At 39.8% G+C, this 25,631-nt stretch overlaps 1 protein-coding gene and 1 long non-coding RNA gene across 7 annotated transcripts in view; one reads left to right on the top strand and one right to left on the bottom strand.

The window, feature by feature from the left end:
* LOC106851222 (short chain dehydrogenase/reductase family 16C member 5) overlaps positions 1-14,336 on the top strand; it is a 38,576-nt gene extending 24,240 nt beyond the window's left edge. For 3 of the 6 annotated variants that reach the window (XR_015807406.1, XR_015807428.1, XM_088175238.1), the window contains one exon: positions 4,109-5,501. Coding sequence is in view for 3 of the 6 variants with exons in the window: in XM_088175238.1 (XP_088031364.1) it covers positions 4,109-4,112 (4 nt within the window). In the remaining 3 variants the exon portion in view is untranslated. Of the gene's footprint in view, positions 1-145; positions 928-4,108; positions 5,502-13,704 lie in introns of those variants that run through there. The other 3 variants (XR_015807417.1, XM_088175222.1, XM_088175232.1) reach the window with 2 other exon arrangements.
* Positions 14,337-16,763: 2,427 nt separating this feature from the next.
* Positions 16,764-25,616, bottom strand: LOC148225451 (uncharacterized). Its single transcript, XR_015807401.1, has 2 exons — positions 25,483-25,616; positions 16,764-17,261 (listed from the first exon to the last, which is right to left on the bottom strand). It is a non-coding gene; the product is annotated as an uncharacterized LOC148225451 (long non-coding RNA).
* Between the last annotated feature and the right edge of the window lie 15 nt (positions 25,617-25,631).

Below are 25,631 nucleotides of genomic sequence, written 5' to 3'. Positions count from 1 at the left end.
TTACTCTCGTGTGTTCCATGAAACTTTGACATGAATCTCTTCCACATTCCAAGATTGCTGGTTCCACTGCAAGTGTTTCTTTTGAGGGCATATAAATCTATTTGTTACTAAAATGTCTTACAATTGAAGTGTTAATTGTTTTTAGGTTTCTGCTGAACTCTCAAGAGGTAGAAGACAAAGCAAGATGAATTCTCATAAAGGCAGAACACAACTACATGGGCACTGTCTTCATCTGGTTTTATTGCTCTATTAGTATTTGGTTTTGCACTTTCCTATCAGTATGATAATCACTTTTTCTAGCTTGTATGTTTATGTGTTTATTAAGTCGGTCGAAGGGCTCTCATCATGGATAGGAAAGCTGTAAGCGTAACAAAGATATTGGCAGCTGGCAGAGGGAGCAAAAGGTGGAGTTCAAGGAGTTCCAAGTCTGGGGCCGAGCATAGAGAACTCAGCATCTAGGCCTCAATCACTAAAACTTAAATAAGAGAAGAATGCCAAGTTTGCATGTCATGTCCCATGGCAGTATTGCAAATGTTCAAGTAGCAGAACCAAATGCATTTGAAGAAAAAGGTGTGCTTACTTCTTCAATGCCGTTTACATGTTGCCCAAAAAAGCAGGTATCAAGGTTGCACCAAAAGAATAAAAATCTTACCGCATGAGAACTAGGCAGTGAGCAACTTTCTGCTCAGCTTTGCGAGAATTCTTTATACCTCACTAGCATGGCATTGAAAGTCATTCCAAAATACATTAAGCAGCATGACTTCCTGCTTGCTGCATGCTGTTTGTTCTCTCCTCTTGTTCCCAAGGGAAGATGCTTGGGCAGTGAAGTCTCGTCTATTTGGTAGAGTTGGTTTGATTATAAACAATTATGTTGCCTCAGTGTTTTTGCTAGAAGTCAAATAAATATGCCTTGAACTTTGAATGGAAGGTCAGGTTTGTGACTGTCCTTATATCCCAGGATATTAATTTCATTGTCTCAGAGTGGTCTCCAAGAACATTCTGTCTCCTAGACAGACAACTTTTATGACAGCATTTACCCCTACTGAGGTGGAGATAGGGAGCAAAGGGAATGGTCTGCATGGACAGATGAATGCAGTTGTCAACACCAAGCTCTAGACACTTTCTGGCCATTGTGGAAAAACCCCACTGTGACGAGAAGAACCATCTTCTTGTGGGGAGAGATTGTAGACAGCTGAGGACAGGTCTGATGATACACTCAAAGTAAACAGAATGGCTGAGGGCTTTTTATTGTAGGTGAATTGTTCTAAGTGCTGAAAGCCTGGTGACCAAACACATCAGACTCTTGTAGTCCAGCCAGGAAGCAAGTGAAGCATGAATAACTGAGTAACGTGTCATCGTCTGCCAGCATGGGATGGGGTCTTCTAGCCAATCAAAGCTTATAGAAAGCATTACTCATGAGTAATGCTATGTCCAAACTTAGCACAATCAAGGAATGCAAAAGGACTTCTAAATTATAGATTCAGCTGATCAATTACAGATGTGCAACGACTAACTCCAAAGTAGACTGCACTCTTCACAACGGCTTTCCTCACATCATGATTCTTGCATGGGTTCAGTTTCACACAGATGTTTTTCATCCTTGGGCTAACTTTGTCCAACTACAGAGCCAACAAGGCAGAAACAGCAGCATGGTTGTATGGAGTAAGTAAGAGAGCAATGTCTCATCTACCTATTTCTAGTACTTCAATTTATGCCACCTGATGAGTTTCACTTGATGATAAAAAAGACCCAAGAGCCATCCTTCTTGAACACCACATGTGAGCAGCCCGATAGTATCTAGCAATTATTCATCTGTGCAAGCCTGTAGAAAGGACTCAAAGCAACTTAATACATTCTCCAGCATCCTTCCCTTTCAGAGGAAACAACTCATTTTCATGGCTGACCATCTCAAGTGCTGTGGATATGGAAAGGATATGAGAGGGTGTGAGCATGCTAGCTCTCTTTAAGTAGTCCTTTCTCTTCATGTTCTTGACATTTAGACTGAGCTCAATGCTCTGCAGGTCAGTGTCCAGACCTGAGATCAAGTAACCCTATTTCTTCTGTAGAATAAGTATTTGCTTGTGGAAACTCACTGGGGACTGAGATGTCATCAATGCCCTAGCTCTGTAATGCCTGAAAGCTAATTTTCTTTAGTTAATTGATCATAATGAAGACTGAAGTTTTAGTATTTAAATACAATGAGTCTGTCAGTATTTCCTTCCCTAATTCTTTTCCAGTCATGACAGGACTTACTTTCTTATTCACACCACAGAACAAACTAGTGCTTGGTCAAAACAGACTTTCTGTAGTATCACTTTATATGTTCTACATCCTCATTGCAATGGAGTAGGAAAAAAGCAATAATATCTCTTTATTAATGGGTAGTTGCCTCTGCATAAGTACTCGGAAATTTTTGATGGTAAAATATAACTTCAATCAGCAACATTTCTTGACTGAGGAAATTATGAATGGTAGATGTGCAATGCATACATTGCTACTTACTCTATCAGAAGATCATTAAAGCAGTGCAAATAAACCAAGTAAGTTATATATTCCAGAAATATCTTTTGTTCTGCATGGTTTCAGGTGTCCATTTCCATTCATATCACTCAATGTATCTCTATCTATACTTAGTAGAGGCAATCATCTGTTTTCTGCAAATGATTGATACCAGAAATACAAAATAAACGTAGAATTTAATATACTTTTGGAAAGCTACTGCAATTGCCTCACAGATCTATCTCTGCATTAACCAAGAAGTCTACAGAAAGGGAGAAAAATTTAACACAGTGTATACAGATTCAAAAAGACATTTGACAAGATTTTAAAAAATTACACTGACAAGGTCTAGCAGCAAAACCCCTTGTGCTATTACAGTTGTTCAAAAAAACAGGAGTAAATGTCAACTGCCACAAACTGCATGGTGTTCTGATCCAAAGTGTTCATCATATCCGAAATGACCACAAAAAGGTGTGACTCAGAAGGAGACATGGACATGGTGTGCTGCTGATGTGGTTATTCAGCATCATGAGGCCTGAGAATGAACCACAGAAAAGCCTCAGGAGATTGAGTGACTAAGTACAAAAATACCAGAGGAAATCACTTTTATGTAAACAAATGTAAAATGACATACAAAAACACAATTCTAACTTTGCAAACAAATCTAATAATTGCCCCAGCTTGGCCATTACTCCTAGAAAGTGAGACATTATAGATATAATACATGATTACATAAAAATATCAACACAAACATCAGATATCACTGTTGAATAAAGATTAAAAAAAAAACAACTCAGGAAAATGCTATGAATTACTAGGAAATTAATACTGAAAAAGCAAAAAATGTCATTATGCCACTAGGTAAAATCAATTATGTGCATTATGAATACCAAGACCATGACTGAAGGGGCATAGCAGAAATTAAAAGGTAGAGAGAAACCTAGCAAGGATAATTTTGAACCATAAAGTAGCCTTCCTATAAGGAAGAGGTAAAATAGATTAGGGTTAATAAAACTGGTGAGTAGACAGCTGAGAATATAAGAGGTCAAGAAATCAAGGGTGGCATGAAAATGGTGAATAGAAAATCTATCTAAAACATCTGGGAAACATCAAATGGTACTTGCAACAAAATCCACTGTAGATACAAATGTGTAAATCATTACAGTTTCTTTTCATCAGAAGAACAGCTGCAAGCTCTTAAATAATCTAAGACACTAAATGAGCAGTTTTTATGGTACTTGAATTTACTAGCAACACTTCGATGTTTGCCACTGACTGAATCTTCTTTATGTCTAGTGAGACACCTGAGAAACCTCAGTCTCTTATGTGACTCCTCGCAGATACATAAATTCTTTGACATTTTTATATTGCAACAAATAATAAATAGGATGTCTAATCACTGAAGTTTACAAACTTAAATTGTCTTCTCAAAAATGAGTTGGCCTCAGTGCATGATCTCTGGCTTGTACTGTCCTCAAAACCATGACCTTTAGGGAGGTTTAGAGAAGGGCTGACTGATAAGGACAAAACCCACTAATTAATAATGCCACAGCATAGATAAACATGGGAGAGTGGTCAGGCTCTGATGCTGTTTTCTTTACTAATACAGATGACACACACTGATGAAGACAAAAACCAAGGATATGATGAATCTTCTCACAATCCCAAGGGAGTCAAGGAAGTCTGTGGTGACTGATCACTTCTTTCTTGTGACTCATGGGCCACTTGCTGCAGAAGTTTTTTAAAAGCTCACAGTACAGAGGTGCTCTCTATTCTTACGGAGCATACATCACCAAATAACCTGGGATGAGGACTGTAGGGGCATCATAGATATTTCTGTTATAAATTTGTGCCATATAGACATATATCAACAGCCAAATAATGATAGCAGAAATTCTGTGTAACCATTGTACAATCCAGAGCTATGTGAATGATGTCACTGTGTTTGGAATTATTCCTAAATCACATGAAAAATACTCATGGGCTGTACTAAGCACAGTTGAACTTTGCCAGCTTTCATTTCAGGAAAGCAGAATTTTCTTTTTCATAAGAGTTATCATAAGCACATCAACTGGAAGGTGTCTCTGGGGGTTTCTAACCCAAGTTTCCACTCAGCACTACAGCGTCAACCAGAGCTTTGTCTATTTGAAAACTGGAAAGAGATTTCTCCTCCTCTCAACTCACTCTCTAGTGCTGCACTACCAGTGTAATAAAGAAGTTTTCTCTAGTGTTCATCCTGAACATCCCAGGTCACAGTCTTGTGGTTTTTGCACCTTATTATTAGATGGCAAAATATCTTCCCACAATTTGCTGGCAATGCTCCTCCCAGTGTAGCCCACTATGCAATTGGCTTTATTGTGCACCAGAACACAGTCTTGGTCCAAATTTGACTCCTATTTGTCCCCTGTAACACCCAGGTAATTTGCAAGAGGACTGCTACTCAACCTTTGCTACCCATCCCTTTGCTGATAGAGGAGCATGTCTTTGTGTCCATAAAAAAGGACAGGTTGCTTTTTCCACCACATATTCGAACAATGAATGGGATCCAGCAGTAGTCTTCAACAGTGTCACTAAAACCAGAAGCTCTGAATTTTATTTTCTTAGGAAGATATAATCAGTCAAATGCTATTTTAGGCCACATATATATACACACCAGAGTGTGTAGCACATAGAATAACATCAGATATATTTGACAGTCTTATTTCTATTCTAGTATTCCTGTAAGAATTTTAAGATGGTTAATCCAAAAATACACAGTATTATAATGTGTGTTATAAATCAATTAGAACTTATTTATGCATGGGATTCTTCTTTAAATTAAGAAAACAATACTTCAACCTCAACATTCATCTTTTAAATGAATAACCTGTTTTGGAATGAGATTCTGTGGTTTATGCATGAAAGTTGGCCTAATAAAAACTGGTTTTATGAAAAAATATTTATGCCAAGGGCATGAGGAAAAAGAGTAATTCTAATTAAATAAAAGTTTATTTTGCTATGTACATTTTGGGAAGTTCATATCAGGGAAAAGCTTTTGATTCCTCAACACTTTATTTTTTTTGGTAAAACTGACTGCATATCAGAGCCAACACATTAAAGGTAAGATCAAAGACTATTGGACAAAACAAAATTTTATTTCATTAAAAGGCTTCAGATTTGACATGCAAATGCTATATTTCAGTGCTGAAAATTATCTCCCAACTAAAACATGAATAATTTTGAGATACAATGAATCAAATGTAAACTCTAAAAGTAGAAGAAAACTGCCATGACTGGAGTTCTTACCTACAACAGTAATTTAAGAGATTTTTAGATGGCAAACGTTCCTGCATAAGTTTCTGCATTACTTTTATTCAATACTACTTGCAGTTTCAAGGTGTAGTTCCCAAGTTTCTAAAGATTTTTCATGGAATATATTAATCCAGTTCTACTACTGTCTTTTTAAACAAAGAATGAATTTACCACATAAGCTGTGTGAAGTGAGATATTCTCAAACTGTAAAAATTGCTAGTTTCCTTATGAGATATCAGATAGTTGTTCCCTGACATGACAATGTGTACTTCGCCTAATTCAGACAGACAAAAGGCACTCATTGATATTGTGAGTATATTTGATTATACTGTATGAGGCTATGACTACATTATCACACTATTTGGTTCCAGAAAATACCACGTAACACATATGATGAAAGCTTGACTTGCTCTTTCAGGACCAGTCAAAGACCAGCATATTGTTTTCAGCAGGGAAGAAAACAGGAGAACTTAAATACATAATCCATTCACTAGGAACTGGAAACTTTTCTGAAGAAAAAATAGTGCACAAAAGATCAGCAACATACCGAAGCCAGGAAAAAAATTGAATACATCCCTGCTATTCAGAAGCCAAGCTTACCGACCATAAATCTGCAGTGAAATGCCTGGAAAACCACACAGCAGACTTTCAGCCTTGACAGTGCTTTTCCCTGATTCTGATGTTTCAGCATCAGCAAGCACAGGACACTGCTCCAATACTCTGGGTGGAAAATGGTGTCTCTCCCTTATCATTTGTCCAGACAGTATGTGTTTTATTCAGACTTCTCTCCCCATCAATATAGTCTCGTCTGTAACATGCCCCTGTTGTTGTATTTAAGTTGTGAAATAAGCTCTTGAGCTCTGTATTCTTCACTTCTATTTAGTTACAAAACAACCACAAGCAGAAATCATAACAACTGGGGTCAAACTGTCCAGGTTCTTACTGGAAAACCAGGTGGTCTCTTGCCCTGTCCTACTGGATGGAAAGCCCTCCTGCTGAATGGAGTTCTTCACGTCTGACTGACCTGTCCATACAGGCTGAAAGGAGGGGATGCACAGTGCTCCCTCCACTGCCATTACCTGGGGCAATCTCAACAGGCAGGCCTCAGCCAACCCTGTCAGGAAAGCTAGAATTTCTCATTTTCCACAAAGTTCAGTTCTATTTATTTTCTAAATTCCATCACCTTGTTTGTCTTGATGTGTTCAGCAATGAGCCAGCCTGGAACTTAACTTCCATTAACTGACATTCCATCTTCCAAAAGCAGTTCACTTCTTAGATTTTTGCAAGTGAAGTGGCAGAAAATATCAAACATCGAGAACCTTCAGCTTGTATAAATCTTTCAGTCTCACCATCAGGCTACACTTACACAAAACTCCGCTGAAGGCATTGCTCAAAGTGTGTTTGTTATTCATACTCCCTTGACCACATGGATATTTCTAAGGTGCAAAGACTTTCCTGGACTGATGAATTTGGTCACAAACAGTGGTACCTTAAAGCCAAGGAATAAATACTAAATTTGAGAAACAAGTTTCATTTTAACAGAATTAGAAAAGAGCAATGCCTTTTTACAAAGTCTAAGAAGCACTAGCATGCCAATTTTACTGCCACCTTCTTCCCAAAGCAAATTTGCCTTGCATTGCCGTTAACAAATCCAGATACTAAGTTTATTCTATTGAATAAGTTAAAAGGAATAACATAGGTATTTAATGGTCATAATTTCTAATATTACACTTCAAGAGATAAAAATACACTTTTTCTAAAATACCATCATAGATATTCTCTACTATTTGTTTTGAACAGGACTAATTTAAAGCACCAGAATTAACTGTTTTACACATGGTCTTCTAGATTCCTTTATGACAACCTACTTTGATTTTACAAAAGATAAAAATGAGGACAGACAATAGCTAGGATGGAAGAGAAAGAAAAATGAAAGAAAGAAAGAAAGAAAGAAAGAAAGAAAGAAAGAAAGAAAGAAAGAAAGAAAGAAAGAAAGAAAGAAAGAAAGAAAGAAAGAAAGAAAGAAAGAAAGAAAGAAAGAAAGAAAGAAAGAAAGAAAGAAAGAAAGAAAGAAAGAAAGAAAGAAAGAAAGAAAGAAAGAAAGAAAGAAAAGACTAGAAAGAAAGAAAAGACTAGAAACTCCAAGTAGTCATCCCATTACAAATTGTTTCTTTTTCTTAAGCTTCTTACAGAGGAAAAAAAAAACAGAGCTTCCAAAATATTGATGTTATGTATTTTTTTCCTCTTTTTTTTTTGTTCTTGTTTTCGTGAGTCTTTTTTATTGGTCGTCTCCTCCTTCCCCCACCCCCCACCATCCCCACTCCCCCTCATTTTTTTTGTGTTGGTTTGTTTATTTTGGTTTTAAGAGCAAGATAGTTTTCCTGTTTTGTTTTGGACTTCTGCCAACCGAATCTGTAGGCTTTATACCATTTGTTCTGCTAATTCAACAATACCCAGTAGGTGGCCTCAGTGTATAATCTATTTCTTTACTCTTTTTTCAGTGATTCTGCCTTGCTGTTTTCATTGCAACAATTTTATCTTCATTGGAATCTCCTGTGTTTATCCCTTATTTTCCTCGGGGCTTAGAGAAACATTTTCTTTAGAGAATATAAATATTATTCAGGTCCAGACCGACATATGGGCTGATAAATACAGCAACTCTTGGAGTCTTCAACTCTGGATTTTTCAAAGAACTGATTCTGAGTCTTGTCGTTCTCCCTTATCTCCACCTTGAGAACATAATTGACTTCTGGGAATCAGTCAGCCCCCGACTATGAACAAGGGTATCACCTACATATGTCATCCTATGGGCCTTTCAGATAAAGAAAGGGAAGTTCTTCTGGTTCAAAAAGTGTGAAATGAATTGTTGACCTGATTGAACATCTTCATTATCTTATTTATTACATTCAGGTATTTAAGACGTATTGAAATTCATGTGTCTACCCATTATCACAAAATAGGAAATATTGAGGTCAGCCAGTTAGTGGGGTCACTTCTATAGCATTTTACTTTGACAAGTTTCTGTATTCAGTCTGCCTTGTTAAACATCGTGTTACACGTCCTGCAGACAAGACCAGTTGGCATTTTCACTGTGACTTCTTACACTGAAAGAAGTGTCCACGCCTTTGCGAAAAATATTTACCAATTAAGTATATTTGTCTACGATGGAGTCCCCAAATTATCTGACCTGATTTTTATAGAATATTGATGTATAAACTCAGTCTTTGACAATTGCCAGTAAGCTAATAAGACAGACAGTCTTATAGCTTCCCTACCATAATGAGGCCTGAAACCAATTTGGCAGGGATCAAGGAAATATGAAGCCTCCAAATATTTCCGGAATTGCCTCACTATAAACTTTTTCAAAAAGGCAGATTGAAATGTCCTATAATAGATGTGCCTGTCTGCATCAAGAAGGACATATTTTTAGATTTGTGTTAACAAGAGCTTCCTAAGGAGAAGTTGATGTCTGGTCCTATCATACCCTAACACCACTTTCAGCTAAGTTTGTGACCTTTGCTGCTCAACAATGTGACTCCAGTACTGTCTTCACTTAAGGCTTCATTCATATGGGGCACTAAGGAAAATGATCAAGACAAATAATCAGATGATGTATGTAAGCACGGCTTTATTACATATTCATTTAGAATAAGGGCAGTTTTATTTTTTTCGTAGGCTAAGATATGGTGACCTAAGTTACAAAGACTGAGAACATCTACACAGAAGTTCAGTGCAACTTAGCATATGTGCAGTAATTTATTTCATTTTAACATTCCAAAGTGTCCTAGTGCAGGCAAGCCCTGAGAAAACAACATTCGCCAAAATGAAAACTTGGGTTTGCATTTGTTCCCTTCATAGCCTGCTCTGCTACCATGGAGACAGACAGCTCTGTCACATCTAGTAATCTCATCTTCAAAGAAACAAAAACATTCTTGGTGAAAGAGCCTGCAAAGCTATATTATTGGTCCTAAATGTGATCTTGCACTCTTCACTGAAATCCCACTTCATCAAAAAAGAAAACAGAACGATTCTCTGCCACCCTAGTTTTCTTCTCATCTCTTTCTCTAAATTGTAATCAGAGGTCCCAAATTATTCCATGGGCAGCACTACTAATGAGTCCTGCACAAAATCCTACACGTCCCCAGCAACACCATCACAGCACCCCGTCCACTATTTCATATCCCTTCCTAACCCTTCCAATTCTTCCCCACGAAGGCAGGACCCTGCCACACCTTCAGTCAACCCTTGCATGCCTAGCTGAGGTTATTTGGCTCACATCCTTGATGTCTCCTCTCCATAGCTCAGTCTCCTCTCCATAGCTCATGCTGGTTTGGCTGGGGATTGAGAGCACCCTGTTCAGACAGCACTGGAGGACTGGCCAAGCGTTGGCTGCCTTTGAGCAGGCAATGACTCAATTCTTCCTACATCTCTCTCAGTTCAAACCTCTCCTACAACTCTTCACAAAAAGTATGGAAATGTAACTTCTATGCCATTCTGCCAAATATTCCTGATGACATCACTGGCAGAGACATCTTGGTTAGTAATGTGTCACTGGTCAGAAAGTGATGGTCCTGGGGTCTCAACACATAATAAAAACCAAGTTTCACTGTGCTCCCTACAAAGTAACTTGACCTCACTCCTCGTTTCTTTGTGTATTAACAGAAACATGAAAGAGCCTATTAAAACTAAAATTCAGAAAGGTGTTGAAGTTTAAGACAACGGTTGTATATTGGCATACTGCTGTTTTTAGCACTGAAGAAAGAAAAGAGTAGGTCTTACAGCACTCAAGAACACACTGAAATAAAGAAATTAAAACAACATTCTACTGCTTCGGAATAACTGCAGTTTGGGGGTATATTCTGAATACCGAACATAATTTTGAAGGAACTCCAACTATTTTTAAGGAGAGAAGTGACACATGGAAGTTATTTTCATGTTAGCTGGAGAGACATCGAAGGAAATGCAAATTTAACCCTCAGACTGGGAAGGGCAAAACTGTAGCACATTCCACTTTCATGAGATTTAAATAAGTCTCTTCACGACAGACAAATAAAGCTCTTACAAGCAAATCGCAGATCTCAGCTGTGCTCCTTCCAGAAGCTGCTGCCAGAAAATCTTGACCTCTTATTTCTTTTAACCATGTGGTTATACATAATTTGGGTGACTATAGCAATCACAAGCTCTTTGTTAACATACCAGTGTTGTGCATAAACTATTGAGGAGTCAATGACCTGGGCTCATCTTCCACCCAAGGCAGTGATCTATCCTGATCAACATAGTGATTTAACTGCTGCAATGCATTCACGATTTCAATCACATCTTGGTGTAAATTCACTAGGCTTGAATATAAGAAGAGCCTCATCCTTTTCTTTTAAAGAAAAATAATGAAAATAACCACACCATTATAAAGAAGTGTCTCCAGGCACATCAGATAACTCAGGTAAGCCAGAACAGGAAATGTGAGATGGAAAGCACCAAATTTTTACATACTTGCATTGCCACCTACAAGACTTCAACAGGAATTAAAGAGGGTGAGCTGGGAATGCTGTCTGGCATAAAGCTGGTGTCTTTGGGGGGAAAGTGAGCAGGTAAGTGGAAAGAAGAAGAATGTCCCCAATATGCTGCAGGGATTTGGCAATTAAAACAAATTTTTTGTTTCTCTCATTGACCCCAACATATTTTAGCTGTTTTGAAGTATGAGCATTAGCCCTCTTCTCCTATAGAGCGGTGTACAGGAAGAGGAAGGCTAAGAATAGGATCATACACCAACCATGCACCATATTCATTGTCACTCAGACTTTTAAAGATAGGTAATAATGAGTTAAGATACACGCTAAAATCACTTAAATTTTGCTCTCTTTGAGCATCTGTAGTTTAATTAACATGAGTACATTTTGCCTGTGAAGATATAGTTCTAGAACTGAGGGTCTGACACTGATTCCATCTCATTGCCAAATCTAAGCACATGTCTACATGAGACATATTAAACTGCACAGCTGTGCACTCAAACTTTTAGTCTTGTGCCCAGAATTAACCCTGTTAAATTTTATAAGCTGTTATTTTGTTCTCAGCCACACCAACCCTTACACAAAGCTATCCTTTCATATGCCTATCATGGACCCCTACAACACATATAGACCATGTACATCAGCAGCCCTGACAAGAACACAGGAATTCACCACTGATACATGGTATAAAACTTGGCCAGAGCCATTCTGGATTGCTTAGGAAATCTTGGGAATCTCTTGTCTTCTTTTGATCATATAATGGGGTGATCATAGAATCAAAAATAGTTTGGGTTGGAAGGGGCTTTTAAAAGTCACCCAGTCTAACTCCCCTGCAATGAGCAGGGACATCTTCAAATAGATCAGGTTCTCAGAGCCCCATCCTACCTGAATGTTTCCAGGGACTAGGCATCCACCACCTCTCCGGGCAACCTGTCTCAGTGTTTCACCATCCTCATTGTAAAAAATTTCTTCCTTATATCTGCTCTGAATGTACCCTCCTTCAGTTTAAAATTTTTGCACCTCCTTCTATCATAACAGGCCCTGCTAAGAAGTTTGTCCCCATCTATTTTTAAAGTGCAACTTAAGTATTCAAACTCTGGTAAAAGTCTCCTTCTCCAGGTTGAACAACCCCAACTCTCTCAGCCTTTCCTCATAGGAGAAGTGTTCCCTCCTTCTAATCAACTTTGTGATCATCTGTTGGAGAGGGTCCAGAAGAGAGCCTTCATCCTCCATCCTGTACTGAAGGATGAATCACCTCATATCTAATTAACAGCTTTCTCAAGCTGTTCCGGCTAATCCCCTAACCCCTCAATTCAGCATCATCTGATGGGGACAGATGGGAACAGCATCAGGCAACTTCAAGTGATTATCACCTGTTCAATGAGGAAGAGCTAAGGTTACATTAGCATGTACCTTGATTCCACACTCTGATTTTCAATGTTATTGAACTGCATATCTTAAAAGAGTATGAGATATTACAAAACAATTTTGACAATGTGGTAGCACATTTTTCTGCAGTGAAACTTGCAGGACTATTGAACTAATGGCCAAGCTTTTTAAATCACAAGATCAGCCACTTCTTCCTCACCCTTCTGTATGCAATCCTCTCTTTTCTCATGTGACCATTAGGTCAGAAAAATTAAGACAGCTTATCTCTCATGAGTCTTTGATGCAGTGTTGGCCCTGTTTTTCTGGTTTAAGAGCTTATTGATGGTGTTATAGTGAGCAATAAACTTATTTATAAGCCTAGCAAGCTTGCATTTTACTTATACAAATTATTCTGTAGAGTACAAACAATGGCTATTTTCTTTCCATAAAAATAAATATTATTATGATTATTTACGATTTTTTTTAAAAATCAAACTGACATGGAATAGTGGAAAATAGCATCCTGCAAAGATGGTGTTCATTTTAGTTTTGACCTGCAACTGTGCTCTTAAGTGTTGCAAAATAGAGAAAGCAAAACCTGAACAGACACAGACAAATTTGAGAAGTTCATGAGGTAAGTAAATCTATCTACTGATGATACAAAATTATCTTACCTGTATGAGGCAACATACTAACTATTTAAAATCTAAGGTGGCCTTTTGATTTCTTCCTATATGAGCTCTAGTTCATATTCTACTTCTGAGCCTTCTCATCTCTGATGTCCATTCAACTCCAGATCTTTCAGGCCTTGAGAGATGATCATCACCAACTGGAACTGTAGTGAGGTTAGGTAAGACTGAACACAGCAGGATGACAATCGTTCCTGCTCCATTCCACATGCGTGTAATTGCTCAAATATGAAACCCAGTACTTCCTTATTACAGTTGTCCTATTTCTCCTTGGTAATAAATCAAATTAAGGTGTCATTTTATTATGTATCAAATATCTTGGTGTGTACCTTTTACTGTGGTTGCTACAGGCCTTAAACAAATGAAGGAGTGCATCATTACATCTTCACAGGAGCTGGCAAGACACAAGTTCACAGGATACAGTGATAAAGAAGAAACAGGAGACACAAAATGAAGGCGGAAATTTGCTTCAAGGACTTTCTACAAAGGGACACCAGTGAAAAGAAGATTAAAACACTGAGAAAAATAATTGCTTCACTGGAAGGACAGATCAGTGTGGGCATTAGATCTGAAAACCCGGCACCACTGGTTTGAACTCAGCCATTCGGGACAGTCAACTGTTGGCTCAACTGTTCAAGGAGTTGTGTGCCCTCCATTGCATGTGTTTTTCACTTAAGATTTCATGGTCATAGAGATTTAGCAGTAATATTAAAATTACAGAGGAAATTTCTCTACACTAGCATAAATATATCTACTTTAAAATGAGATTGTTTTGAGGATCATATTATCCTATTAAACCTGAAACTTCTGTACTGCACCAACCTTCATACATGCAATAGTCCAGTAATTTCCAGAAATATCTAATGGCCATCACGTCTTCAAACATCCACTATGTCTGAATTATCATACTCAAAAAGTAATTTTTTTTAATTGTAGGACCATCAGGAAATAATGTTGAGTATTATCAAATTTTCTATGGAGCATGTTAAATAATTCAGAGGAAAAATTAGAAAGATTATCAAGTTTCAAAGTGGTTACAGTTCAATTTTCCACATGCAAAGCAAGTTTGCCAAACATGAAGGAGGTTTACAGGAAAGTATATGAAATAAACTCCAGTGGGTTTCATTTTCTATCACACCTTATCACCGTGATGGCATAATAAATACCTGGCAGACAAAGAAACACAGTCTCTTTCTGTAAAAGAAACAAAACCAACCAAACACCCAAACAAAACCAGCAAGCCACTAAGTAAATTGTTCTTGAGCACATTGCTTCCTAACCAAATGTCATTTACAATTCATTACATGCAGAAACAGTTCTGTGGTAGTTAGATACAGCAAAAACAGAACTGATGAAGAGGTGGACAAAAAACATGATCAAATTGTGGAGACACACCTAAATATTTGAACATTCAGCAAGATGTAGAAAGTATTTAAATCAGACGTTATTTGTAAGGGTTTAGAAAAGTTCTGCCTGTGGCCAAGGTATTCCCATAATTTCTTATGAGAGAGAAACTTTGCAATTTACAGTAATCTTTTAGTAAGTTACAATGGGTAACTTAGTTCATGGTTGGCATTATTCAGGCCAGTACCTTCTTAGTGCCAAGGAAAAGAAGTCATGGAGCACAGGTGCCAGTGTAACACTGCTGCTCCCCACTAGCTCCGGTTCTCAGCCCCTGCAGCAGAAACTCTCTTATACTGCAGTCCTAACCTGTGTAAGCCTGGCTGGCAAAGCACGTTTCCATGTGCTTCTCTATCCCGGCTTTGACTACTGCTGTTTCACCTCAGAGATGAGGCTTCTCTGAGGGAGCAGCTGGTGTGTGCATCAGAGCATCCTGTCCCTGCTTTCTAGACCTAACACAGAATGAAGAAAGAAACAGACCCCGTGGGTCATTAACAAGGCATTCTCCATTCTTACATCTCTGATGCTAAAGAGGTTCTCTGGCTTTGCTGTATGGGGGACTGATCTGCTAGCAGCCTCTCATAATTTTCTACACGTTTCTGTGTCCTGATAGTCAAGTGTCTGGGCAACCTCCTCTGTGGAAAGTCTTTCTTTAGATTTCTGAGGTCAATGGGGAATGAGTGAAACATAGATACTATTTTAATGTTGCAACTTTTAAGTAAAGGATTGATTTTTAAGATTTAAAGAGGTGAAATAAAAACAAAATTGAAGAGACTATTTAAAGGTGGAAAGAATAAAACAGTGGTCAGCTGCCTAAGTAAGAAGTACTGTAGAGTCTTAGGAGTGTTGAACTTAGTAATGCACAAAAAGGGAGTGGTGAGAGAGCTAAGAACCTAGGCCATAACAAGGTGTGTGTATACGTCCAAATGTCAAAGAGCTGATACTTGGGAGACTGATAGAATTACAACATGTAGTAAATATGAGTTGGCTACGGTCCTCCTCAGTGGAACTGGACAAGATTTTCCTGAAGGAGAGACTGTGATGTTTCTGATCCCAAAAGAGTTAAGGAGAGCATACGACCACCAAAGGAAAGGCTGTAGGGAAGACAAGGCAAGCCAGTAGTTCTGGATGAATGAGTTTTTAGCATCACAGACACGCAAAAAAGAGATTCCAGACCTGGTGCCATGGAGACGGTCTGGTTGAAACACAACCTGTAACATTGAAACCTGGCACAACTAGAAAATGAGCACAGAGTAACAGGATAGAAACCGCCTCGCAAGTAAGAGCCCATCAGTGTTTCCCACCCATGGAAATGTTGTCACAGGGCACACCTAAGCTCGAGGCCGAGAGAAAACATTTCGGGACCCACGTTGTTGTGTCAGGTGCCTATTGCTCTATCAGCCCTCGTTGCTTAAGTGCCACCATTGCGGCACCGGGGCCCATCGCCCTGAGGGACGGGACGGGTCCGAGCCGTGCGCGGCGGCCGCCCGCCCGCCCGTCCGATCCGGCAGGTGCCATTTTGTGGCACCGCAGGCCCGAGCCGCTCCGGCGGCCCCCGCGGGGCTCCCCCGCCGCCGCCCCCCGCCCAGGCGGCTGCGGGCGAGGGAACGGTGGGACCCGCACTCTGCCCCCGCCACCGCCGCCCCCGGGCCCCGCGGGCCGGGCCGCCCCTCACGCAGCCCCCGCCCGCACTACATTTCCCGGCAGCGTGGGGCGGGGACCGGCCGGGCCCGGCTGGGGCTGCTGGGAGGGCCGCTGCTTCGCCTCCTGGCTTTCCGGAGCGTCAGGAAGGGAAGGGTTGGTCGGGGTGGTTTTATTGTAGGTGCAAGCCGAAAGGGGAAAGCTCCGCAGCCTAAAAAAAGCATCACCGCTTCCTCAGTTCCCAGCGGGACCGGTAACGGCAGCGCCAGTCAGTGAGGGGGGCGCGGACGGGGGAATCCAGCCGCTGCCCAGGTGGCTCTACAGGGGAAGCAGTTCCTTCCTCTGCAGGGCTGTGGCACTTCAGAGGTCGGGTTTTAAAATCATTTATTTAATTTATGGCTTCTACAATCACTTCGCAGGCATCCTGGAGGCTAACAGCTGTTGGGGGATCGTGGTGGCTCCGGGCTGGGGCTGTTTGTGGGTGTTCGTTCCAAATGCAAAGTCAAGCCCTTTGAGGATGTGGCTGAACACTACTGTACACCTTGCCAGGAAAGACGAGGAATGTGAGGTTGGCATCTGGGCCATCTCCATGGCCGTGCCTTCCTGGCCAATGTTTTGTTTCCCTGTGTTACACCAGATGTAAAAAAGCAGCCTATGAAGTTACATAAACATGCAAAACAAAACTGTACCCACCAGTATTTGGGAGTGCACATGAACAAATGCAGACAGTGTGAAAATGAGAACAGAATCTTTAAAGCTCAGGTTTGGTTTTGGTTGCTTCTAACTGAAAACTGGTGCCCGAGCTGGCCTGTGCATTTTCTTCGCTCAGAAAGTTGATAGTTTTTCTTCAAGAACTATGGGTGACCTGTCAATTAAAAAAAAATAAGGTCTCTGTTGAACATGATGGAAAGCTTTGTCCCACCTTCTTTACTGACTTTCCCTACCTAATGTGTTTTTCAATCTCAGTTTTCAGATGTCTAGAAATTTTCCAATGGAGCTACATGTCCCCATATGGCAAATGTAAGCCCAGTGAGAAGAGGTTTATTTTTTTTCAGTTGCTTTTGTCATATGTTGGGCACAATCCACAGATAAAACAATCCATGGATCACATCTTAAAACGCAACAGGTAGGCAGATGTACATTGTTTACCAATTCAGTGGTACCTTCAATAATTAATAGTTCCTCCAATTGCACAATATAAATATTATGTGCCTATTCTCTAATGCCTACAAGGGCACATAAGTGAGATAAAACCCCAAGACTTTAATTATAGGTGCGTGACATACTATCATGGACAAATCAAAAACATATACCTTCCATAGAAAAGGTCTTTTCCCTAAGGGAAAGTTTACAGACATTATCCCGAGATCAAAAGTCATAAAAGCAACATTCCATAATTATTCAGAAGCTGCTGTAATGCACAAGCATGTCAGTTATATTTTCTTCACTTATCCATCCGGAACATTAAACACAGAACTGTTCTCGGTGGCTTAGGAAGTCCCTGACTGAATGTGTCCATATGCACTGAAAGAGCACTTGTTTGCTTTTCCTGTTTGCCTAAGTATGTGCTGCTGGCTGCATGAGGAGTAAAATACAGGGTTAAATAGATGTTTTGACTAACACAGTGTGGCTGTTCTTCTGCAATGAACAATGTTACTGCCAGTGCCGTATAGGTATCAGTCGTGTCAGATCAGCTGTGTAATTCAGCTTTCTGAAATGAACCACTTCCTTCTTTAAACTGCTGCTCCGAGCAATAAGACCATTCTCCACAATCACTTTGCCAAGTGTCCGATACTTATTACATACATACATAAAATGAATGAATCTCTGAAATGGGACTTCTAGTAGTCAATCACTAAAACCACTGGGTTTTAATACACTTTTTCTTGTGTATGTATTCATTTTATAATCAACCTGCATAAAAAAATTAAAGTTTTCACCATGAAAATCAGTCTGCTTTCCAGGACTAAGGGTGTAGAGGGAAAGGGCAGTTTCTTTTCTTTCATTTACACCAGTCACTTGTTACCACCTAACTTGTTTATTGTGACAAACAGAATAATCGCTCCGTTCATCCACATTATTTGAGATGTTACATTCCTCTATCACACCTCTCCCCTCTCAATTCTTCCAAGCTGTTGAAATGGCTCTTAGGCAAAAGCTATTGCAGTGTGACAGCCTGTTCACTCTCTGGCATACCTTCCAAGTTGTTCTAGATCTTTTCTGAGAATTAGTTCTCACTTAGCATGGAAGGCGTGGGTGGTGTGCTTATTGCTTTGTGTTTTCTTATCCTTCTTCCCTGAAAAACTATTATGTCACTTTGCATGTTATTCTGATATACTTCCCAATGCTTTCCGAACTCTTTCCCTTCTTCAGAGACCATCGATTCGGGCTTAAAAAGCAATCAGTTTTCAGCTTGACAGATTTTGAAACAAAATCCAGTCTAAAACTAGGTGGTCTTGTGGTCTTGTTTTCTCCAAGCGTAATTTTCAGGGAACAGGAAGGAGGGTGAGGAAGATAACATTGGTGGAACTCTCCTTCAACCACAGGAAATTAAATGGGCAACAGTGAAGCATTTTAAAAATGGCTTTCTTTGGCTTTCAGCTATGATATTAACATGTTACAGATTTCAAGTCTAATACAGAAAAATATTAAGTGAGCAATAGTGAGAAATACAGACACTTCAGAAAAATGTAAGGGACTTACTTTATATTCAGATATATGAAAAGTGACACTGTGAGTGCTCAGATAATATCCTGCATTCAAATGGAACAAAAATGGGGGGAAAGTTCTGTCTCTGTAATACTGAGATGATTTCATAGCATTTCTGTGGGTGAGGTTCCACACTTAGCAAGTGATGTCTTGGGAAAAAAAATCACAAAAATCAACATCTCCTGCATAGCTATGGAAAGTCAGCTATGGAAAAAAGTTTTAGTTTCTCCATTTCTAGTATAAAATACAGTGAAAGATAAAGGACTACAAAAGCAGTAGTAAGTTTCTTCCTTAGGGGGTTAGCTGAGAGTAAAGATCTCCTGAACAGGTTTCCTGTCTTCACAAACTTCCTTGAGACTTTTTCGTCATACCACTTTGTGCTGCTGTGGCATCACATGCACTGGCCCTTCGTCACAACAAACATGATGCTCAGTTTAGCCCAAAATAGCCAGCTACTACAGGCATTACAATCAGAGCTGAAATGGGACAACAGTGAATTTTAAAATAAGAATATTACATATAATAAAAAAAGATACAAAAGTTTATTGTAGGGAAAATGTTTTAACAAATGCATTGGATGCATTTCAAACAAGTGAAGGCAAATGGATGTAACAAAATCATCAAGTGTAAATATAGTAATAAAATACAACAAAATGTAGTACAACTTTAAAAAGGGTTGAGAAAAGTGACTAAAAGAGCTGGATGGGATTTTTCTACCTGCTTTGAAATGTCTTTTTCCTTATAGTCTCTAACTTTCTAACCTACAGTGTACTGCATAGGTCAGTAGACTCATTAGTAGTCAAGACCTCAAAGCCTTGAATACAAATTTCCTCCCCAGTTTAGATCGAAATTTTACATGACGAAAACAGCAGTTTACACTGCATGTTGTACCGTGCAGCACAAGTGTGTAGCACTGAGGCACACCTAGAACCACCATGTGGAAATCAGGCCTGTACACTCTTAGCTTCTTTTGGGGAGTTCAACTTAAATATTAAGTGGACTGTTAAGTGGACCACTGAAATCCAGATTTGCAGATGAGGGAGAGTGACAGTTAAGTTTGAATCAAACCTGGCAAAGCAGAGGTGATGTAATCTCTGGTCTCTCAGAAATCAGCTGGATCACTCTGAAGGTAGTAGGTTTGAGGCTGTTTTGAAGTAACCAGGGGAACACAGTGAAACCTTGTCCAAGCTAGTTCACTCCTGTAAATACTTCATGCTCAATGATCACGAATTTATATGTTCTCTGAGAAAACAGTTCCACCAAAATATTTGTGTGGATTTTCTCTACAACTGAAGACCCTAATAATTTAGAAATTGTAGAGAAAAAGGGAAGTTAAAATCCAAAAGCAAAACAGTGCTGTGATCTTGCATGTAGCAGAAACTCGGGGGTTAATGGCATTGCAGCTGGCAGCTAAGTATGATATGTACATAAAAGTTAGCATAAAAATATCAGCAATTTTTCCTTTCATAGCATTTTTTTCCAATTTGCAGGCCAACAATACAGATGAATGTATCAGCCTTTATTTTCTTCACAGACATTAGCAGCATTATCTCAGCTTTTGAGAAATACACAGCAAGCCAAAATCAACCATCACAAGACATGCAAGTATATTCTGGCACACACAAAGTTTTACCGAGGGACAGAGGGTACTTTCTGTCTTATTGAGAGGTATTTAAATGAGAATAGGCAAAAATCCTGATACTTAATAATCACATCAGCTGATACCCTAGAAAGTATGGTGCAAAGCTGGAAACTCCCATCTCCTTTAGCAACAAAGCAACAGAGGAGCAAAGGAGCAAATTTTTTTTTCATGGTAGCTTACAGTGATACAGGTATGGAATGAAGCTGAACACTCAGAGAATTAGTAGCCACACTTTACAGAGTGCATTAGAATACACTAGAAACTCTGCACCTCGCTCTCCACAGGCTGTTCAACATCTAAAACAAGACAAAAAGCAACAGAATTTGAAAAGAAGGAAAAATAGAGAGATGAAGATTAGATCTGGAACAGAACCATTATTCATTTCCTTCTCACCCTATAATTTATCTTCACTTCTAGCCCCTACCTGTATGTAAGGCTGCCCTGGCTTTCTATCAGGGCACAGATCTGCAAGCCCAGATGAGATATTCATGACTGCCACACTTGGAGTCTTCCCTACAGCACATGGAGGTTTAAATTAGTTCTTTGGTTATACCTTGCTGTTTCCATTCTATGTTCTCCTCCAGTCCCTTCTTATTCCTGTACTAGAACACACTCTCCAACCCACTGCTCTCCTATATATTCAATTAATAAATTAAAAACCTAGCTAACTCTTCTTTCTGTTAACTGGATATCAGCCTTACTGTCTCATTTCCTAGACCTCCAACGTTTTTTGGTTGGTTTTGCTTCCCTGCTGTGTCTAATTTTTCCATGTCAGAAACCTTGCATTACTCTTTATTAGGAAGCATTTCTTCCAAGTCCCAAATGGTAGGGAACTGCCTCATTCTCTTTGCTATCAACAAGAATTATGAATTATCTTCTTTTTTTCCCAACTTCTCCCTTTAAATCCATGCTGACAGCCTGTACATTGTAAATGATGTTTTAGCCCAGACTCCCCCAGTAACTATTCACAATTTTTTTTTTTCCACAAAGAAAGGAGAAAAATCTCTTGTGGGACACTTCCTCCTGCAGTACAGGTAGGTACTCTAGTAAGGATGCTAATAAGAACATACCATGGGCACATAGGGGAGCATGCAAAAGCTCTGAGCAAACAGCTACATAGCAGCAGAATCTTTGCAGCGGATTGTGGCAGCCATCTGATTATCTGTGTTCATTGTGCATTGAAGTTACAGCTTATATACTGGCAAATAAAATCCTAGTGTGGGATCAGAAAACACACGCTGCTAAACAAAGCTGATTTATAACAGCTCTTGGACACAATACTTGAGCATATGCTGTAACATTTCTGTATCACACTAGAATGCACCCTTTTTTTTCATTCATCTCACTGTTTTGAATAAAGTGGGTTAACTCTGGAGGCAGATGGGAGTTCAGCCAACACTGCCTGGTTACCAGACTGATATAACAGGCATTCCTGTATGGGTAAAAAACGTAATTTCACACACACCCCTGTGCACAATACTACCATTGCCATGGTTAGAGGCAAGAGCACCCATACTCCACTTTCTTATGGCATGGGAGCCCCAGTTAAGTTAGTCTTGTTTTACAAGCTTTCACTTCTCTTGCCACACCATCCTCTGCTCTGTATGAACATATGATAAATTTCATCAAAGAGCTGGCCCATATCAGCACATTTTCTTGTTCTGATGAGGTTCACTGCCGAAAATGCTTGGGGAATTAAAAACAATCTATCAGGTCCTGACATTGTAAACAGACAGTGAACTATGGGTTCTGAGCATCCAGTGGCTAAGTCATGGTGATACTTAGTGCTGGCATATTCCTCTTCCAGTGAGAACTTGTTGCTCTCCTAATGTTTGAGGAACACCAAATCTCCTGGTTATATTTGCTGTGTAGTTCATAAATACTTTGAGCACATGTTAATGCAGCACATCTCACCCCCTCACCCTCACTAAACAGGACTTGGCACTTTTCCCAGATGAAATGAATGGGGCACAAGTGGGTCATAGTTCATCATTTTTACAATTCCTGTATTTTCAAATCTGCTAATAGAGGGAACTAGAATTCCATAAACCTCCGTTAGATGGTAAATATCACTCAAAGGAAATGCACATAGTAAATGAAAATTCAGAATGTCACGTAGTCTTCTGTGTTCAGGACAATAATCCTTGCTATTGACTGTAATCTCCTTTGCCCCAGCTATTTTTCTTCTGCAGGAATAAAACGGAAAAGTCAATTTTGAGGAACTCTGGCTAAGTGATGTTTGCCCTGTTTCCTTCAGAGGCAACATAGGAGACATCTGATTTCTGTGAGCAAGGCACTGGGGTTTCTATGAAGACCCACTCCTCTTTTAGAAATTGTAATGTGTGACTAAGGACAAGTCTGTGTAGGCTGCAATTGCAGTGACATACCTACAATTGCTAAAGTAGCTGATACTACCAATGAAAATTTATCATAGAATTATAGAATACACTGAGTTGAAAGGGACCATCAGGTACATTAAGTCCAACTCCCTGCCCTGCGCAGGACACCTCAAGAGTGACAACATGTGCCTGAGAGCATTGTCCATTGATCTTGGTGCTGTGACCACTTCCCTGGGGAGTCTGTTCCAGTAGCCAACCACCATCTGGGTGAAAATCTTTTCCTGACATCCAGCCTAAAACTCTCCTGACTCAGATTTATGCTGTTTATTTGAATATTTGATAAGAGTGAAGAGATCAGTACCTGCCCTTCTGCCCCTCCATTTCCCTCGTGAAGTCGTTGAAGAGCACAATGAGGTCATTTTAGAATTCTACAGTAAGCATTCAAAGAAAGCAGAAAGAATGTTTACAAGCATATTACACTATTCCATTTCAACAGCTGGGTACATGGAGGATAACTGATGCTTTAATATCAAAATATTTATTGCATTTTGAGTGTTCTGATAGAAAAAAAAAAGGAAATAATATGAGGGCTTTTAAAAGAATATGGCTCCAACTGCATGACAGGATATTCTTGTTTGTTTTTTTACTCTGAAGTGAGGATGACTGTTCTAATCACCATGCAATTGCATTTATCCAGCTTAGACCAATCTTAACTCTCTATTTGATTTATTCATGCTTCTTGTGACACATCTATAATCAAGATTAAGTGGTGATGACTTAGGTGAATGTAATAAAACATCTACCACAGATTCACACTTAGCATAAATAGAACTCGAATACTACCGGGTACACTGTTCCAGCATAGGTGCCAATATCTACCCACCAACAGATGCCAGGTGTTTCTTTGAAGTTAAGGTAGGCCAAAATACAATACAGCCCTCAATAAAAAAGGCTACAGACTAGCAGTTCGCTTACACAGCATAAGTACTACAGACAAGCAGAAGTGACAGCACTTACGAAGTTCCTCAAGCATGTTCTTATGACTTGAATGACCTTGGGTTCCTTTGAAGACATCCAGTGGGACATTACACAAAACAAACAAACACCACCAGTCCCAGTTCTACACGCACTCTGACAGCACTCTGTCTGGAATTCTGACAGCACTCTAAAATCAATCCAAAAGTAACATGTGGCAAGAGAGAGGCATCCTCATCTGATACAAATTAGAGTAGTTCCATTTCTAGACTAGAATCAAGAATAATGAATCTAGCATCTTCTCTGACACAAGACTGTGAAAGATGCTAATCTGACAGTCTCAAAAATGGTTACTCTACAAACTAGTTTTAGTCTTTCATAATGTAAACTAGTAAAGTGAAGCTAGCTGGTGTATTTTGTTTCAGCAAATTTTATTCAGCAAGTTTCTTACATGCCAAAAATCTTCATACATGGTGGGGAAAGGGGATCTGTCTCTCACCTTCTAGCCTCCAACTCCAATCACAAGGTCACTCTCAATGTTAAATGCTATCAATTTCCAAGTATTAGTGCAAAGCGCATATTTAAACCTTTTAAAAATTAAATAAATGGGGTGGGTTTTTACATCTTGTTCTTTTAAGTGAGCCGTTTTAAACAATACAATCCACACACAGAAAGCAGCAGCCAGTGTCACTGCTTGACTATCATTAGCCTCCTGAATGTACTGCTTTAATGCAATAATATTGGAAAGCAAGCATATTAATGACCATGATAATGATTTGCCAAGCAAATGCCTTCAGTCATATTTTTCTGGTGGTACTAATCATTCTCTCATCATACAAACTTTCCTTGAGATTGTGAATGTTCAGCAAATTACATTTTCAGAGTTCTGCTGCCTAAAGATGAGCATATGGTTTAAAAAAACCCTCCAAAACAATGCTGCCCTAAGGACTTATGTACATATAGCAGTAAACGAAGAGCATTTCACTGAGTTAGCAAACCCAAGACTCTGGTCTGGGTACAGCCAGAACATATTTTCTAAGCTGAAGTGTCGTTCATGCCCTCGAAAGGACTCCACCCTGAAGGAGTCATGCTCACCCCAGTGAAACTCCTTCCATGCAGCACGGCTTCACCCAGGCCAGGTGACCTCTTTACATCAATCACGCCTTTAAGGTGCAGGTCTCAGCACGGAGTCATAACCACCTTATATGTATAAATACTTTTCTTAAAAAAACAAAAAACAAACAAAAAGACCCCCACAACCCCAACAACAACAAAAAAAAACAGGGGAAAGTGCGGGGGAGTTGTCCCGAGGGCCTCCCTCAACAAACTGTTCCGTCATTGGAGCTGTTGACCCTACTCCGGCCTCAGCGAAGAGCCCACGGGGCTAAGAGTCCTCACGGCCGCCCGGGGCCGCAGCTCACCTTCCCGGGCAGGACCCCGCAGCTCCGTGCCGGGCCCTCCCGGCTGAATCCCATCCCGGGGGCCGGCAGCCCCGGGGAAGCGCGGACCCCAGCCCGGCGTTCCGCCGCTGCGGAGCGGACAATGACCATCCCCGCCGTGCCGTCCGTCC

The sequence above is a fragment of the Sturnus vulgaris genome, chromosome 1 (genome assembly GCF_052056855.1).
Source record: "Sturnus vulgaris isolate bStuVul1 chromosome 1, bStuVul1.hap1, whole genome shotgun sequence".
Lineage (NCBI taxonomy): Eukaryota > Metazoa > Chordata > Aves > Passeriformes > Sturnidae > Sturnus > Sturnus vulgaris.
The sequence above is the reverse complement of the archived record's forward strand: the minus strand, read 5'-3'. Positions and strand labels throughout refer to the sequence as shown.